General features: G+C 42.9%; 2 protein-coding genes across 2 annotated transcripts in view; one reads left to right on the plus strand and one right to left on the minus strand.

Annotated features, from left to right (window-relative positions):
• The first annotated feature begins 3,519 nt into the window (after nucleotides 1–3,519).
• Nucleotides 3,520–14,754, plus strand: CCNH (cyclin H). Its single transcript, XM_035099550.2, has 9 exons — nucleotides 3,520–3,804; nucleotides 4,147–4,269; nucleotides 6,316–6,389; nucleotides 7,259–7,469; nucleotides 7,655–7,818; nucleotides 9,064–9,134; nucleotides 10,870–10,981; nucleotides 11,989–12,049; nucleotides 13,188–14,754. Exons 1-9 carry the CDS (start codon nucleotides 3,688–3,690, stop codon nucleotides 13,218–13,220), a joined length of 966 nt encoding a protein of 321 aa, XP_034955441.1. The 5' UTR covers nucleotides 3,520–3,687; the 3' UTR covers nucleotides 13,221–14,754.
• Nucleotides 14,022–19,029, minus strand: part of RASA1 (RAS p21 protein activator 1) — a 51,051-nt gene continuing 46,043 nt past the window's right edge. Inside the window, exons 22-25 of the mRNA XM_035099549.2 lie at nucleotides 18,542–18,630; nucleotides 16,886–16,963; nucleotides 15,677–15,811; nucleotides 14,022–14,840 (exon numbers count right to left, since the gene is read on the minus strand). Of these exons, the coding sequence (XP_034955440.2) occupies nucleotides 14,757–14,840; nucleotides 15,677–15,811; nucleotides 16,886–16,963; nucleotides 18,542–18,630 (386 nt within the window). The 3' untranslated portion in view covers nucleotides 14,022–14,756. The remainder of the gene's footprint in view (nucleotides 14,841–15,676; nucleotides 15,812–16,885; nucleotides 16,964–18,541; nucleotides 18,631–19,029) is intronic.

Below are 19,029 nucleotides of genomic sequence, written 5' to 3' on the forward strand. Positions count from 1 at the left end.
TACTAAAGCCATATGCATTCCCTGGCTTGTCACTTTGACAGACAAGAGCTCTTTCAAAAAAAAAATTTGCAAGATGGAAATTCACAGGCTGTTAACTCCTATTATTTAAACTTTCCATTTCTATAGAATTAGCACATTTACAGATACAATCTCGTACAAGTCCCATTGTATTGTGTTATTTTATGCACTGTGACTTGCTGTTATTTTTTATTGATTATAGTTTAGCAATTATTTGTTGTAATTGTTAATAGTAAATTTCTGTTTAATTATTGCTTGCTGATATTTAATTTTATTGTGTACTACTGTATTATATTCTAATGGATTACAGAATATTACTTGATTTGATATAAGTTGTTTATTTTAAAGTTACGTTTCTATTATGACATTTCTGCATTGGATCAGATTGTTACAAGGTGTGCAATCTTTGTTGTATCTTCAGCTATTAAACCGCCTTGTGCAAAGTAATATGGAAAGGCGGTATACAATTTAAAAGTGAAATGAACTTCTGAGCAGACGTGCATAGGATTGTGCTATGTGTACATACTTGTTGTCCCTGCTGAACTGTTGCTGTTCTGTGCAGCTCTCCTACTGCACTTTGAGATGTAACAACAATTGTTTTTTTTAAGGCATGGATTCTAGTGTGTTTGCTCACCACAACATCTGTTTGAAGGAACAGACAGTCGTGGGAAGGTTAACCACAGCTGCAAACATGTACTGTACTTAATTACCTGGGAGTAAACCTCATTGAACCTAACGGAGCTTAAAGGTAAAGGGACCCCTGACCATTAGGTCCAGTCTGACCGACTCTGGGGTTGCGGTGCTCATCTCGTGTTATTGGCCGAGGGAGCCGGGGTACACCTTCCAGGTCATGTGGCCAGCCATGACCAAACCGCTTCTGGCGAACCAGAGCAGCGCATGGAAATGCTGTTTACCTTCCCGCTGGAGCGGTACCTATTTATCTACCGTGTTTCTCCTAAAAAAAGACACGTCTTATATTTATTTTTCTTTTAAAAAAATACATCGCGGCTTATTTTCGGGGGATGTCTTATTGTTACGTATGGTACGGGGCTTTCTTGCACCGCCCGCTGAGCCTGCTGCTGGGTCCCAGGGCTTCATGCGGCACGGCTGTGGCTGCTGCCGGCTCCTGCCGGGTCCTGCAGCATCGCGCGCCGCCCGCTGCTGGGTCCTGGGGCTTCACGCAGCGCAGCGCGGCTGAGGCTGCTGCCGGCTACTGCCGGCTCCTGTGGCTTCGCGCGCCGCCCGTTGAGCCAGCTGCCTGGTCCTGGGGCTTTGTGCGGCGCGGCTGAGGCTGCGGCTGCTGGCTCCTGCGGCTTCGCGCGCCGCCCGCTGCCGGGTCCCTGGGCTTCACACGGTGCGGCGCGGCGTGGCTGGGGCTGCTGCCGGCTCCTGCCGGGTGCTGCGGCTTCGTGCGCCGCCCGCTGCCGGGTCCCTGGGCTTCATGCGGCGCGGCTGGGACTGCTGCCGGCTCCTGCCGAGTCCTGCGGCTTCGCGCGCCGCACCGCGTGAAGCCCAGGGACCCGGCAGCGGGTGGCGCGCGAAGCCGCAGGAGCCGGCAGCAGCCCCAGCCGCGCCGCACCGCGTGAAGCCCAGGGACCCGGCAGCAGGCGGCGCGCGAAGCCGCAGGACCCGGTAGGAGCCAGCAGCCTCAGCCGTGCCGCGCGAAGCCCCAGGACCCGCTGCTGGGTCCCTGGGCTTCACGCAGTGCAGCGCGGCGCGGCTGGGGCTGCTGCCGGCTCCTGCCGGGTCCTGCGGCTTCGCGCGCCGCCCGCTGTCGGGTCCTGGGGCCCGTTCAGCCGGAGCTCCGCGCGTCGCTGTGCTGGGGCTCCCGTTGTGCTGGGGCTCGGCGCAGCGCGCGCTGCTGCGTTTGCCGGCTCGCTCTGGGTCGTCCCGCTGGCTCCCCCAACACGTCTTATTTTGGGGGGATGTCTTACATTTTTTGGCCTTCAAAAGATCGTGCCATGGCTTATTTTAGAGGCACGTCTTATTTTAGGAGAAACACGGTACTTGCACTTTTAACATGCTTTTGAACTGCTAGGTTGGCAGGAGCTGGGACCGCACCCTGTCACAGGGATTCGAACCGCCGACCTTCTGATCGGCAAGCCCTAGGCTCTGTGGTTTAACCCACAGCACCACCCGGAGCTTACTTCGTAGTAAACACATAGAGATGAGCCACGAAGTTAAAATGCTTAAATAATATAAAGGTTTGTGTGTGTGTGTGTGAGTGTGAGAGAGAGAGAGAGAGAGAGAGAGAGAGAGAGAGAGAGAGAGAGAGAGAGAGAGAGAGAGATCGAAAGCTCATACCAATGATGACAAACATAGTTGGTCTCTAAGGTGCTAGAGAAATCAGCGTTAGCATTTATTGACTTTGGAAACGAGAGTGGCCAGGACTGGCCACTCTTTCTCTGCCTTACTTTGCTGTGAGAACAAGGATCGAATTGCTAAGAGAAAAGAGGAGGAAGGTTATTTTCCTCGCCTTCCAGAGAGAGAGATTATAGCCCAATCCTCTGCAGAGGATCTACGTGGGGCTTACTCTCCCCACCAAGCATTCCCAGAGTCACGCCTCTTTCACACTGTCTAAATTCCCTCTGGCTCCAACTACTGTACTAACATTCCAACAAGGCACTCCTACTTAACCCACTCTGAGGAAAGGCGGGATGCAACGCCGCTTTGCGCCCACACATAATCACGGCCAGATGAAAAGCGGCGTTACTCTACATTTCTATCTCTATTGGTATTGTTTGTCGTTGACGCAGCGGCAAATGCCTACTCGCCATTCTTATTAACTACAATTCCCAGAATGCCCCCTTTTTTTGTAAAGCGCACTTCGCCCCCCCCCACCTGGAGGGTGCGAGGCTCAAGAGACTCGGTGCAATTGTCAAAATACTCAGGTTGCGAACTGAACGTGCTGGGAAGTCGATGTAAATAAGCGGGAGAAGATGCGCAGAGCGGAGGCGAGGTGTTTAGAGCGGCTGCTCTTTGTTCTTGCCTCGCCGATGGCAGAGCTCAAATGGAAGGGCCACCATAAGGAGGGGGAGCTGCGCGTAAATGGCAGCTTACTATCGCGATTGGGGCATTGCTGCACTCTGCACCGGAGAATTAAGAAAAACTAGCCACTCAGTAATGGGATTCAACTGAATGTAGCCATCAGGGCTGGCCCGCTCTCGGAGGCAAGCCAAGGTGAGGCAACTGCCTCGGGCAGCAGATTGCAGCTATTTATTTCAATGGGAGAAACAGTAGGAGCCTGACCACTCAACGTGCAGAAATCGATAGAACTTAACGTTCGAATTGTTCAAATCCACTTGTTTCAAACCTTCGGGACACGGCCCAAGTTACTCGACCACCCAGTTTTAAATCAGGTTGGGTTTTTTTTGTGCTCTCCTGCCCCGCATATGGCAGTTCCGGAAGTGTGGAGCCAAGAATTTCTCGTACCCCTTTGGGCGAAAAGCGCTTTCCGACGCTTCTGAGGGAGATGCGCATGCCGGGAAAAAGCAGCGCCGGCGGCCTTGGCGCGGGGCACGCCGGGAGTACGACGGAAGGGAGGTTCGCGGCGCCGACGCAGACGTAGGAAGCGAGAAGCGGCCGTCTGCCGCTACCTCAGCGGCGCTTAGTCGGGCAACGGCCCCCTGGCCTCACTCGGGGACAGTGTTCTTGCCGCGGCCGCCGGCCATGTACCACAGCAGCACGCAGCGGCGGCGCTGGACCTTCGGCAGCGAAGAGGAGCTGGTCCGGCGCCGGGCCGACGCCAACCGCAAGTTCCGGTGCAAAGCGGTGGCCAATAGGAAGGTAGGGCGCGGGCTGCCCAAACGCCGAGTCGTCCTGCGTGTGATTTGTATTTATTATTTAATAGACTACAACTCGTAACCTTTGTATGTTGTTGGTGGCGGCTCTTATTAGAGCACACGACCCACGGGGGGAAATTTGATTTTTTTGGGGGGCGGGGCAATTCGAGAATGAATTTTTAACAGTTAATGGCCTTTTAGGCTTCCTCCACTTTTTGAATAATAAGAATTATATGGCACGCGCGGGGGGACAATCAGGATTTGAGAGATGTTTAGGTGGGGCATGGCCCCAAAAAGTTTGGGAACCACTGGATTAGAGTTAAGATAATTTTTGTTCTCCCACAAGGTTCAACAGACAGACCCGTTTCTTCTTGAGCCGCATGAAGAATTGACCATTTGTAAATACTACGAAAAAAGGTTATTGGATTTCTGCACTGTTTTCAAGCCGGCGATGCCTAGATCTGTGGTGGTGAGTTTCCAACATTCTCTTGGAGAAAGCAGTATTTGTTCTGACTTTTAAGCCCTCTTTTTTTGTAAAAATATTTATGCTTAATGACACTTTTTAACCAGGCCTTTGGTTGATTCGATTGACATCCTATGCCCTTTTAAAATGTAGGGGTTTTTTGGGGGGGTGTTATTGGTGTGTGTGTGTGTGTGTGTGTGTGTGTGTGTATGTATGTACAGTCGTACCTCGGGTTACGAACAACCCGGGTTACGAACTTCGCAAACCCGGAAGTAGTTTTGCCGCGTGCGCAGAAGCGCCGCTCGCCTTTGCGCATGCGCAAAGCGCGAAAATAGCAAAAATAGCGCTTTGCGCATGCGCAAAACGGCGGTTCGGGCCCTTTTCGGGTTACAAACTGCGACCCGGAACGGATCGCGTTCGTAACCCGAGGTACCATATATATAACATTTCATTCTTTTCCACCCACTCCCCATTTTCCCCCTAAACTTTATCCACCTACTGTGGGGCCATTCCTCCTGCATCTAAAGTCCCTGAACTGTTATTTGTCACCAAGTAATGTTTAACAGTATCTATTTACACTAGACACAGGGAAACACTTCCTCCAGATATTGTTGTACTGTATTGTAATTCCCATCAGCCCCAATCAGCATTGTCACTCGTCAGGTATGATTGGAGTTGTAGTACAGTAACATCTGGAGGACTGCATATTTCCCACCCGCCATTTATAATGCCCACGATGCCCATGCCATCATAACTGAGCAATGCCTGTCTGCCTCTAGACACACATATTAAGGGGCAAATACGAGCATTGTAAGGGACCCAGGTGGCGCTGTGGTTAAACCACTGAGCCTAGGGCTTGCTGATCAGAAGGTCGGCAGTTCGAATCCCTGTGACGGGGTGAGCTCCCGTTGCTTGGTCCCAGCTCCTGCCAACCTAGCAGTTCGAAAGCACATCAAAATGCAAGTAGATAAATAGGAACCGCTACAGCGGGAAGGTAAACGGCATTTCCGTGTGCTGCTCTGGTTTGCCAGAAGCGGCTTAGTCATGCTGGCCACATGACCTGGAAGCTATACGCCGGCTCCCTCGGCCAATAATGCGAGATGAGCGCACAACCCCAGAGTCGGTCACGACTGGACCTAATGGTCAGGGGTCCCTTTACCTTTTCCTTACTCTCGATGCAAGGCAGCAGATGTTTAGGATCAGTCTTGTCATCCGCTCGATCTCCACCGAAGAAGGCCATGTTTCATTGCTGCCAGGATCCAGTGGTGTGCACAAGCAAACAAAGTACCAACCCTGAATATTTGAAGAATGTAGCACATCTGAGGGCACTATAAAAGATGTGGGTGTTATGGTGCTTGTGGAGACTGTCTCAGGAATACTCTTCTTTTGAGTCAAAGAGGGGCAGGAACACTAATGCAAATGAGCTTTTTAGAAGGGAAATTCGAGTGACTTTGTTCAAACTGCTCCTTTAACATCTTGAGTTTTTATAGACATCAAGTAGATTAGCCAGCACACCAGTTGGAACTGGCAGTGGCCTTTGTGTTATCCCCTTGTGCTTATCCCCTGTTTCTGGCTCTTCTGAACTTGAACTTTCTGCTACATTGTATTGTAATTCCCACATTGGGTCAACCTGTGCATTACTTTGTTTTTCAGTTGACTTGCCCAGCATATCTTTTATTTATTTACAGGTAGGTAGCCGTGTTGGTCTGAGTCGAAGCAAAATAAAAAAATTCTTTCAGTAGCACCTTAAAGACCAACTAAGTTTTTATTTTGGTATGAGCTTTCGTGTGCATGCACACTTCTTCAGATACACTTGAAACAGAAGTCAGTCCCTTATATATATACAGAGGGTGGTGTATATATAAGGGACTGACTTCTGTTTCAAGTGTATCTGAAGAAGTGTGCATGCACACGAAAGCTCATACCAAAATAAAAACTTAGTTGGTCTTTTTTATTTTGTATTTATTTGATCATGATGTGTTCTATGTGGCAGCACAGAACAACAGCCATGCTATTGCGTGAATGAACTTTCTGATTATAGTTTCCTTTTAGGGATCAGCTTGCATGTACTTCAAGCGTTTTTACCTCAATAACTCAGTGATGGAGTATCATCCTCGGGTTATTATGTAAGTAATGGATACCCTTGTGATTTAGTTTAATTATTTTCCCCAAACAGGAATTCTCTTATGTTCTCTAAGGATATTGTTGCCAGCACCATTGTAAACATTTCAACCACTTAACATTTACAGTTGTCATGGGCAGAAAATGTCATGGACAGAAAAAGTCCCAGGAAAACAAGCTGAATCCTACAAATGGAATATTTTTTAATCCCAAAAATTTAGTTACAGCATCACATGAAAAAGCAGGGCCAAAATCCACTCTGAGATGCACTTGCAGAATTTACACAGAAGTAGAGCAGCAATGTTGTTCTCCAAGTTTATTATCATCTAAATGGTAGTAAACAATGTCCCCAAACTGAATTTTTCAAATGGGGTGGATTTTGTTTTTGTTTTTAGTTTAGATAAATGTATCAGGGCAAAACAGTCTCACGTGTTTTTTTCATGCTAAAACATGCTAATAGCTTTATTTTGGTACATTTGACCACACATTTTCCCCAAAGCTTTCTATACCAGATTATTTTTTTAAAAAAAGAATTAATGTATTGGGTTGGGATAAAAACCACAGGCATTTCCAGGAATAAGTAATACGGGGAAGCAGACTAAAGCCACATGGTTTTGTTTGAGACATTCTATTACCCCAGTATACAATGCAGGTCAGCTCGAGGTAAACAACTGCCCCGTAAAACTGTCTCTGTCCACTTTCTTCCTTTGGATATTTGCTGATAGTTTGCAAGTTCTAAAAGTTTTCTACGGATTTGGGGCTGGATTTTATATTAGAGGGAGCTTTCTCTTGTTTCCTAGTATTTAGGCTACTTACTATCTTGATATATAATGGCCTTCCTTAGAACCAAATGTGTTTGCTGTTTGTTTTTAAGGTTAACATGTGCATTCTTGGCATGTAAAGTAGACGAATTTAATGTGTCCAGTACACAGTTCGTGGGCAACCTTCGTGAAAGTGCAGTAGGACAGGAAAAGGCCCTGGAACAGATCTTGGAATATGAGCTGCTACTTATACAGCAACTGAACTTCCACCTCATAGTGCACAACCCTTACAGACCATTTGAAGGCTTCTTGATTGATCTAAAGGTAATCATTTTTGTTGCTTAACAAATCTACCTTAGATGGCAGTAACTATTGTAAAATGTTGAAACGTTAATAGTACTGAGCACCATGCTAGAGCTGATTAGTTCTTAAATATCACAGCATGTCTGTTTGATCCTAAAATACTTTAGCTCATAAGAATGAACTCAGGAATTCTGCATATTTTCTAGACTCGTTACCCATTGCTTGAGAATCCTGAGACACTGAGGAAGACTGCTGATGACTTTCTCAATCGGGTTGCTTTAACAGATGCCTGCCTTCTTTATACACCGTCTCAGATTGCTCTCACTGCCATCTTGTCCAGCGCATCGAGGGCAGGAATTAATATGGAAAGGTAGATAATATTCCAAAAATTGGACATACAAATTAAGTTAGTAGGTTTTTGTGCTAACGTTGTACATCCTTCCAAAGCTGTATCTGTGGTGGTGTTTAAGACTTTGCGTCAACATGGGTTAAGAGTTTAGTGTTCAAGAATCATCCACACAGATTCAAACACTGGTGGCCAACCTGATCAGCTGCTTGACCTGTAAATGTGTGGCGGGGGGAAGAAAAATTGCATATTGAATCCTACCATTTCACTATTTAAATTACTATGATGGGTTCCCCCCCCCAGCAATAAAGGTTGTATCAACTAAATCACTGTGTAGAATGATGCATTGCAAGGGGTTGGACTAGATCAGGCATCCCCAAACTTCGGCCCTCTAGATGTTTTGGACTACAATTCCCATAATCCCCGACCACTGGCCCTCTTAGCTAGGGATCATGGGAGTTGTAGGCCAAAACATCTGGAGGGCCGCAGTTTGGGGATGCCTGGACTAGATGGTCCTTGGGATCCCTTCCAACTTTGTATGTGAGTATAAGGTTGTATCAACTAAATCACTGTGCAGAATGATGCATTGCAGGGGGTTGGACTAGATGGTCCTTGGGGTCCCTTCCAACTCTGTATGTGAGTATAAGTGAAACTTTTATGTCTCCCCCCACAAACCTGCACTGGGGTTTCCCCCAACTCTCTCGCACAGAGAGGGAGGTGCAGGGTGGGGGTAGAGGGGAACCTTCCCTGTCAATTGTGGAAGTCATTATCTGTGCACAATGATTTAGTTGCATACAACCCTAAATCTTTTGTTCCTTCAACTTGTCATATGTCAGCTGCCTATAAAATGATTACTTTTACAGCTTTTAAAAACATCTATCTTACACTATCAAAAGAAGCTCATGTTTCCAGACTACTACTTCATGTTAGAATACCATTGTTTTGCTTTCAGAAGATTATATTTGATTTCTGGAGGGGGGTGGGGTTTTTTGAGAATGAAAGAAATTGCTGTAGAGAATTCTAATCATCATTAATTTAACTTTAGCATTTTTGACATTGGCTTTTGTATTGTTACTCTTTATAATGTGTGCTAAGTTTTTTTTTTTAAATATAATTTTGAAAAATTCCTTTCCATCACCTAACATTTAGCAAAATGTCATTCATTCTCTTTATGGGGTGTATGCTAATGTAAGTGTTCTTCATAGCCGTTCACTTTTCTCTGCATCCAAACAGTGGTACTGAGATCTAATTTTCACAATCTTTTGACAGTTACTTGTCAGAATGCTTAATGCTGAAAGAGAACAAAGCTTCCCTCTCCCAGTTACTGGATGGGATGAAATGTAAGTAAAGATGCTGAGAAAGAGGTAGCATACACATATTTATTTTAAAGTATGCTTCCTATTACAGAAGGGAAGAGGCTTGCAAAAGCCTTTATCCGTTTGGAAGATTTTTTTTTTTACTTTTTTGAATAATTGGGAGACATATTTAAACTTTAATAAAAAGGAACTTAAGTGGGAATTCTTGTCCCTTCTGCTCCCCCAGAAATGGCATAAAGTGATAGGAGAAAAGAAATATGGCTTAGTTCAGGGATGTGTACTAGTGAAACTCCATGTTGCTGGAATAGGAGACTCATTATCCCTAAACAGTGACCATGCTGGTTGGGGCTAAATGTGAATTGGAGTCCAAAAAATAAAAATGGAGAGCCATTGTCCATTCTGTTATTAGCACAATTGTATTCCCACTGCTTATAAAACAGACTCTTAACTTCAAAGGAGGTTGCTGTAACCACCAATCAGCTGACTGTTGGGTTACAGCAACATCATTTGAAGACTCGTTCCCATTGCCAATCAGCAATCTTCACTGTTTTATCCCTTTCCCTTGAGCCTGTGAAATCTGCTCTAGGGGGTTTGGGGAGTCTCTGGAACAACGTGAGTGCTGGCACAGGAATGGGAGAATGCACAAAAATTGTCTCCATCCGCATTCCATTTATGGAAGCCCCTCTGGATCAAAGAGCCTGTCCTGAATGAAGATAGTGATGGATGCAACTCAATGTCTTCTAGGTCAAGTGAGACCAGAATTTTCAGCAAAGCAAGGGGAATGTTTCAAATGAAGAATGAAACTTGGTAGCTGTCTTTAGCATAAGCAAGTAAAAGGGGATATTTGATAACTTATTCTGCCTTTAACGGTGTTCATAGCCTCCAGCCTGTAGTCCAGGGCACATAAAAATGTGTTTTTAGTCTTTCAGTAGACTGGTGCTTGCAAGGCTGTCCTTGATTCTGCTTTTATGCTTGCATCAAAGACAACACAGCCTTCAGTTGATCTGTATTTTGAAGACTTGATATGCAAAATATGCCTGCATCTGAAGATTTCCCTGGGACAGTAGTGCTAACTCTGCATGATCCATTATCCTCCAGGAAATCCAAAAAAATGTGATGTGAACAACTAGTTTAGTAGTTCTTTACTTCACACTTTTGCTGTGTCTTGACATTCCTTAGCATAAATCCTCTGATATAAGATGACAGCTGAGTGTCTTACAACTGTAATCTTAGCTTCTGTAAAGGGGGAAAGAGTGTTATGTGGCAAATTTAAGATAAGACTTTGTCTGTGGAACTTCAAAGAAATCTGGAGCGCATCTCAATTGTCTTTAATACTTGTTCTACAAGAGGTATTTTGCGCTGTAGTCTAGCTTCTTGAGAGCCGGGTGTACTTTTTGTTAAAATTAGAATGCCCCTTCCCCAGACATAGCTTGGCTAAAGTGTTCCTCAGCTTCATGTACAACTCACAGCAATTAGATCATATTTAGACAGGCACACAACATTCCCTGTTGTGCTATAACCTTACATACACACACAAAGCTTTACAGCCAGGTCTGTAGAATCAAAACTAGTTGGAATGTGCCATATCTAATCGGTTGGGTATGGGTGTGAGGATGGGAATGTGATTAGGCTACCTATATCACTAGAATTCTTTTGGATCTACTTTTGATAATGTACATATCTTATTGGGGTTCAGATGAATTGGTATATAGTACACTTAATTAAAGCATTTTGAAAGTGTTTTATTGCTCCTTTGTAGGCATGAAAAATCTGGTAAAGAAATATGAACTACCTCATCCAGAAGGAGTTGCTCTTCTAAAACAGAAGTTAGAGAAATGTCACAGCCCAGAACTTGCTCTTAATACGAATGTGTAAGTAACAATTTAAAGCTACATTGTACCTCAGTGAATGATTATGACAGCATATATTGTATGAGGACCAATAAGCTAATTTTGAAAAGTTTGATTACCAGGAAATGCTGTGCAAATGTTATGATATAATCTTACTTTATCAGGGATTTGAAGCCAGGGTCTGTTCCAGTCATTAGTAATTTCTTCTCAGACAAGTATTGACTTGGATTCAAAGAAATGTGGGTGGAAGGGGGGGAAAGTAGCAATAGGAAAAATATATATAATGCTATTCCACAAGCTCTTTTGGAAGCTAGCAGATGACTTCATGCAATGCTTTGGGGGCTGGATTGCAGTATAGTAGACTGCAAATAGCATATAAATTCCAGTTGAACAAAGTATTGAAAGTGCTTGTGCAGTCTTACATAAATAGAACTACATTGGATTTGGAGTTATTAATGCAGCACTCCTCCACTGAATCTAAGCTAGCACATCTGTTAGTGGAAGAGCACCTATTTGGATCCTAGCTATTACCCGTACCTGAAGTTCACGTCATAAGAAGTTACAACATATATCCTTGGGTGTGGAGAACAAATGTGAACCATGAGGTCAGTGGGAAATGAAAGTGGGGAAGAGCCTGCAATAATTATCCTAAAGTTCAGTTGTATTCACTGTGTTTGTTTTCCATAAGCTTTAATGTAACTGTCACGAATGTGGCATACTGAACATTTTTCATCTGACCTCACCGTTTAGAATTTTATTCTACAGCATATGGATATATATGAAACAACTGTGGATAATCTGTTTAAGAAGCTGCAAGACTTGGTTCTTGTAAATGTGTTTTATCAATAGCTCTAAGGAGCCTCTAGTGCTGAATAGTCAGTTCACTTCAAATACCAATAAAAGGTTTCAATCATTTATTAGATGTCATACCAATTTCTCCAATATAAAATATGAAGTTGAAGAAAAAGGATCTCCTTATTAGAACTGGAACATACTGTCTAATATTAGTATTATGGGGTTGGTTTTAGAAAGAAGAGAAAAGGTTATGAAGATGAAGACTACGTAACAAAGAAACCTAAAATGGAGGAGGTTAGTGGATTTGTGTACTTTTGAGTAACTGGCTAAATCTGTGTATGTTTGAGAACAGAAAACTTAGTGTGTGTTTTCTGCTCAGACTATTCTATATGCAAATTTATGTGCAATTGTCACAACATGCATCTTCTTGGAAATCTGCCGCCTTAGAATAGATAATGCCAATTAACAGGGAGCACACTTTAATCTTTTTGATAATGATGATAATCTAACCAATTAATTGGCAGAATCTTCTAGACGTACTTTTATTCCCCTTATCTGCAGTTGGCCAAATTCAGTTACAGTAATACCTCGGGTTACGAACGCGATCCGTTCCGGATCGCAGTTCGTAACCCGAATAGTTCGTAACCCGAACGCGATGGGCGCCGCCATTTTGCGCATGCGCAAAGCGCGATCTTTGCGCATATTGCGCGATCGCGCGCGCCGCTTCTGCACACGCGCGGTGAAAACACTTCCAGGTTTGCGCAGTTCGTAACCCGAACTGTTCACAAACCGAGGTGGTCGTAACCCGAGGTACGACTGTACCTGCTTTGCTGGTTGCAGAGGTTCATAGGTACCGGAGTAAAGATTGTATCACTGGCAGAGTTGATAAGTAGCCTTGGTGGTTTGTCAGTACAGTACTACTATGCTTCCTTGACCACAACACAGCACTGTACTGATAGTGCTGTTTAAGACTTAGGATCTTGTAAGACTTATTTGGTTCATGGGCACAATAAAAGGTGATGCAGAAATGTTTCGCTAACCTCTGTCAAATGCACTGATCAAGGTTTAGCTTAATTTGTGGAAGTCACTGCTTGCACTACAGCAGACAGTACGTTTACATAGGATTGGGCTGTTGTTGTTTTTTAAGTACATACTTATATCATCTGTTGTTCATACAACAGACATGTCACCAGATAACTCTAAACTGGATTGATACTTTCTTCTACACATTGTTTATATTTGTTTTCTGCCTTACATCAAACAGGACATTAATCCTCAGTAAGGGCAAACATAGAATCTGAGATTGTATACTTGTAAATTTTGCAATTGTAAATTTCCCCGTCAGCCATACTTGATTCATAGAAGATGTGCAAAAAAAACCAAAACCCACCCTAACAAGTTGAAGGATTGGATTTCCTTTTCTTTCGTTTAGGATGAATGGACAGATGATGATTTCATAGACTGACTGGATGTCTCCACAGATGAAATCCCGAATACTTAAATGGAACTTTAGTGCCTGAGAACATGTTGCACATTCCACTACTGCAGTGAAAAAGATATTATTACTAATGTAAATAAAGCAGTTATTTTACAGAGTGGGTGGAATATTTGAAATTACTTCAATGGTATTGCTACAAACTGTCACTGTTCTTTTGGATTTTAATTGGCTGTAACCTGTTTCCTGGTAGCATGTTTTGTATACCAACCAAAAGCTTAAAAGCAATGTCAAAATATCTAAAATTTAAGCACCACATATTCATAGGTATTACTTGAGATACATTGGAATTTTTTGAAATACACTAGTTTCTGATATTTGTGGTGATGAGAAAGACAGACTTTCAGGCAGCAATAGTTCACCCTTGTCCCTGTTGAAGGTACTACTGGCTTAATCCTTTGAACTCAGCCTTTGGCAGAATAGAACACCTGGGGACAGAATACTTCCTTCACGGGTTCCTCCTGCTACAGTAGTGCTGTTTTTGCATTGTATGCAAGAGGCTTAACCCCTGAAGAGGTTTGGTTTGCTGGCAGGTTGTGTTAGGTTGGGGGATCTTATTCTAGCCTCTTTCTTTCCACACAAAAAATATTATTTATTGTTCATACGGTACTTCATACTGATCCAGCACTGAGACTGGATCAGAACTGATCAAACAAAAAACAGGAAAATGCAGGCAAGACAAATCATTTTCTAATCACCTAGAGGCACTGTCTTTTTCTTCTTTGGAAATATCTAAATATTGAATCACTAGGCAGAAAAAGCAGCCAGATGTATGCTATAAAACTGTTTAATAATGCATGCATGCCTAATACAATGATCAATAAATTTACTGAGTTCAAATTATTTACTGTTGTAAACATTTTTTTAAAAGCATCATGATTTATCTGGATATACAGTCCTTGATGGAAAATTATTCAAAACAATGTGGCACATTAAAAAAAAGCTGACAAAATCCAGTCTGCATATTCTTTCAGCACAACTCTAAACGAGAGAAATAGAATGGTATAAAAAGTGTACAGCAAAGATTTCCTATCAAACTCTGGAAGCTGTAAATACAAATTAAAGTGGTTGAACAGTTCTAATATATTTGTAACCAATCAAATTACAGTAAGACGTGTGTTCTATCCAGTTATACTTTGCTGTCAAAACATTTCCTTGGCAGTTGACTCTAATTTTATCCAAAACACAGCAAGACTTTGGCAATTGTAGGTGTTGAAATAACTTGAAAGTTCAAAGAGACAGTCACAGTATTTTCTTTGTGGAAGGTGATCTGTACACCAAGGCTCAGAGGTTGTGAAAATTGGTTCCAAGTGGAAGAAAGTGCAAGTGTCCTGCACACATAGCTTAAAGCTGTTCTTATGGTCAGTCACCAACAGGTTCTTTGTTTTGTTTTTTGCATAGTTCACACATCACTGGAAATGTGTGTGCTATTTTTGGCAAGAGCAAAAAGGAAGTGATATTGGTGAAAGTTGTCATGTTGGACATGCTGGAACATGCAGAAAGCTGCTACCTGATGCTGTTAGACACTGAATACTGATTTTGCTTTTGTTGAAGAAGTTCTGTAATTGCCAGCAGCTTCTTTAGCACATGCTGTTTTAAAAAGGGAAATAATTAGCTCATCAGCAAAGTTTTTATGTATGTTTTAAAATAACTATACTTGTTCCTGATTGGTTCATAGCTTTTCTTGAAATGTAAACTTATTTTATTTCTTTGTCCTTAGGATTTCCTTTCCATAGATGCAACTCATAAATCCTGTAGCCCAGCTGAATAGCTAAATATGTTAATAGTTACTGAATAGTAAAATATGTAAATTTTACCATGCTGGAATTTGCTCTACAGCTTTTAATGAATCCAAGGAAAACAAGTTACTGTTTGCTGTTATGTAAACATTTAAATAAGTAGGTCAGGCAGCATAACTTATGCATAAATAATAATTGGAATAATTGCTCTCAAAATGCACCACCACTGCAAATACTTTTCTACTAAACTGTTTCAAAGTAACTCCTTCATGTCTAACACTTTGATTGCATCCTTAACATACATTCACACTTTGTGCATTCAATTGCAGCCCTATATTTTTGTGCATTCAACTGCAGCCCTATATTTTAGTGTTTATAAGTCCTCAGGGCCCTCTAGATCAGGCATCCCCAAACTGCGGCCCTCCAGATGTTTTGGCCTACAACTCCCATGATCCCTAGCTAACAGGACCAGTGGTCAGGGATGATGGGGGTTGTAGTCCAAAACATCTGGAGGGCCGAAGTTTGGGGGTGCCTGCTCTAGATAATGTTGGACTCCATGAGCCCCATCAGCATGGCCAATAGTCAGAGATGATGGGAGCTATAATCCAACAGCATAGGGAGGGCTACAGGTTAAACCAACGCTGCTGTAACTATCAGCAAACACCCTCTTTCTATAACAGCTCTTACCTGCATTACCCCTCGCTCATTACTGAGTGTTCGAAGCTCATCTGAATGTGCCACACAAATTTCATGGAGGGCTGCTAGATCACGTGACAAGTCAGTTCGAGAGGGCTCTGTAGTGTCTGGAAGTTCAGGTACATTCTAGAACAAGAATGATAACAATGTTTAGAACCACCTTTCATAAAACAGTATCATGGTAGCTGAAGAAAACTTATACTGTTTACCATTCAGAGAAGGAGTGCAGCCACTACCGTCTGCTTGCAGGGAATATAACACCTAAAGAGCATTGAGAATGCTTGTTTCGAATACACATAGTCCATAGGTGAAAATTAAACTGAACTTTGCAAGCCCTGCATGATGCGTTGACGATTATCACCTGACATCTTTTTTGTCCCACCCACCTGACAGCTTTGGCTTGCAAGGGACAGGGGAGTATGTATGCAATTTTCAGTAAAGCAGGAGTATAGCTTCTTAAGCATAGAGAGAAGTGAGGCCCAGCTATGCTTACATAGAGAAATGAACTAGTTTTTGGTTAGGTGTTATAGCTCAATGGCAAGGATGAACAACATCCAGCCTTGGTTGAACTACAGTTCCTATCAACCCCGGCCAGCATGGTGGATGAGCAGGGTTTAAACTTTAAAGGAACTGCAGCCAAGCAACATCTGGCGGGTTACAGGTACTTCAGATGTTTCTCCTTGACAAACATTGGAGAAAGGAGTGGAGCCATACCTCCTGTCTCTGCTCTGAGATCTTTGGGCAGGCCATTCTCTCAGTCCTGCCACCATCATAGGCATGCTTGGTGAGGACATGGGAAGCCTTTCTCAATAGCTGCTCCTAGAGTTTGGAACTCCCTTCCTAGAGAGATACATACTGGCTCCTTCCACCAGCAGGTGAAGACTTATCCCAACAGGCCTTTGGGAATTGTCTGTTTCTTAAGAAAATGGCGTTTTAAACAGTGCTGTGCTATTTGTGCTTATTATCAGTATTTTAATAGATTTGTTTTTTATATCGTTTCAATTCTATAAGAGTTTAATTATTTTTCACATTGATTTTTTTATATGTTTTTAGCATTTTGCATTTTATCTGTCTTGTTTTAATTTGTGGAAGCCAGAAATGGTTGAGATATGGTTCCCAAAGCTCTTTTTTATAGCCCCCCCCCCTTATTTTCTGAAGCAGATACTTATAGTCTATGTTTACAGAAAGAAGTGTTCTTACCCCAAGTTCATCTAAAAACATGATCATCTGGTGTTTGTTACTCTTGATAAAAGGATTTACACCTTCCATATATGGCTCCTAAAATAAAATCACAAAATTTGTATCACTTTAATTCTCCATGTGATGGCTTCTGAATTATTTTTTACCACTTTCCACAATGCTCAAGTTGGTGTATGATAAAACACAAATATAATTTAAACACTATTGAAAACTACAATAAAAACATCACATAAGATAAACCTGCTACAGAAAATTTAAATTCTTTTAAAGATCTGACAAAGCACTATGTTTTACAGCTTTTATAAACTGATGACAATGTTGATATCTTCCTAATCCTGGGATAACCAGCATGGAGTGCCCTACAGATCATTGACCATGTTGGCTAAGGCTGGTGGAAGTTACAGTCCAATAGTGTATGGAGAAAACCACACTGGCTACCCCAGTCCTAACCTCTTTTAGGAGGAGGTTCCAAAGTTTTGAGATGATAGCAGAAAGGTCCCTAACCCTGGCATCACTTTAAAAATCTGTCCTGGAGCAAAAGCAGACAGGAAAACCAGTCTGCCCCACTAGTGAGTCATTTCAATTGAGGAGAAATGGCCTTTAAGGGAGAAAGACTTCAAGCTGTGCAAGGCCTTCAAGGTTAAAAATCAGGATTTTAAATTGGGCATGGAAGCAAACTGGCAATTAGTTTATTTGTATTTGTAACTTTATTTGCACCAGCTGCACTATGTGACTGCTGACCAAGGCAAGGTGTGACATTTTGCACCTACTTCTATGTCATCTTCAAGTAAAGTCAATTGAAGAGCATATCAAGCCTGGATGTTACTGCTGAACTATTGCACAATTGTTACCCTAACACAGTATTTCCATAATCTCCTTGATGGCTGTGGCTTTTCTCTGACCAGTCAGGATGAAGAAGAGGAACCACATACAGAAAGAACAAAACCTGATATTTAAATGAGCTGTGGTAGCCTCTCTCAAAGACCTTGCTAGAAATGGAGATAACTTGAGAGTTTTAAATGCTGTTTCCAAATGCTGCTGTCTGTACTGACATATACCGGTACTATATACCAGGCACGTCCAACTACCAAGAGACTGCAATCTACTCCCAGTGTAAACAAACTGGCAGTTATCTATCCATTGTCACTGCCCAGAGTTGTTGAGCTTTTTTGTTTTTATTTTGGACTTTGAATAATTTATTTCATCCCACGATTGACCTGAAGCACCCTGGCGATCGACCGGTAGATCGCGATTGACCAGTTGGACATGCCTGCTATCTACAATGCTGACTCTACTGTCCAATTGTATTGAAAGGGAGCCTATTCTAGGTGAACAAATGAAGCTCTCCCATACTAAGTCAGTCAATGGTTTACTTAGTCCAGTCCTGTTAACTCCAACCAACAGTGACTCTACAAGGTCTCAAGCAGATGGTCTTTCCTGCCTAGCTACCAAAGATCCTTTTCAGTGGTAATGCCAGGGAGTGAATTTAGGATCTCTTGTGTGCACTCTGTTATAGAGCTATGGCCCCTCTTGTCATTCCAGACTCATACTGACTTGTACAGGCAGAGGGGGGCATGATTACACACGTTCTTTCACTGAGAGCAAAGAACCGGGGGTGGGGTGGGGGTGGAATTAACTTATAAGATTTATATTTACCTTAGCTCCAAACTCAACTAAATTTGCCAAATTCTGCACAGACTTGGCGACCAGCGTCAGTGTTCTTGCAGCAGTGGGAGAAGGAGAATCTGAGATAAACAAGTTGAAAATTACGATTGATGCCAACTGTGATTATAGTCTAGTACAGCAGTTGATACCAGACTCACTGGCAGGACAATGAAGTGCAAAATACAGATGTAAGCAGCTAAAGCACTTCCTCTCTCCCTCCTACGGCCAATTCAAGCTCCTCACCACAACCTCAAGTGATGCAGTCATAGCTGATTAAGCACAGTCCCCAAACCAGAGGACATCCTCTTCTAAGAAAGACAAAGAAAGATAATAGGGAACATGATTACCCATGCTTGAGGGGGTTTAGATGAAGAGGGAGGGGCATCATTCTGCCCAACCCTGCCCAGATTTGTAAGTCTCCACCAGTGGGGGAGCAACAGGAAATTAAAAGTTCCAGTAGCTCTAAACAAGGAATTCAG

Source organism: Zootoca vivipara, chromosome 11 (genome assembly GCF_963506605.1).
Source record: "Zootoca vivipara chromosome 11, rZooViv1.1, whole genome shotgun sequence".
NCBI classification, from domain to species: Eukaryota; Metazoa; Chordata; class Lepidosauria; order Squamata; family Lacertidae; genus Zootoca; species Zootoca vivipara.

Excerpts from the sequence above, each read along its gene's own strand:
- CCNH (XM_035099550.2), top strand. The coding sequence starts at position 3,688 with ATGTACCACAGCAGCACGCAGCGGCGGCGCTGGACCTTCGGCAGCGAA. Across the intron at positions 4,270-6,315 it reads CGATGCCTAGATCTGTGGTG|GGATCAGCTTGCATGTACTT; the intron begins GTGAGTTTCCAA and ends GTTTCCTTTTAG. Across the intron at positions 10,982-11,988 it reads CTTGCTCTTAATACGAATGT|AAAGAAGAGAAAAGGTTATG; the intron begins GTAAGTAACAAT and ends GGTTGGTTTTAG.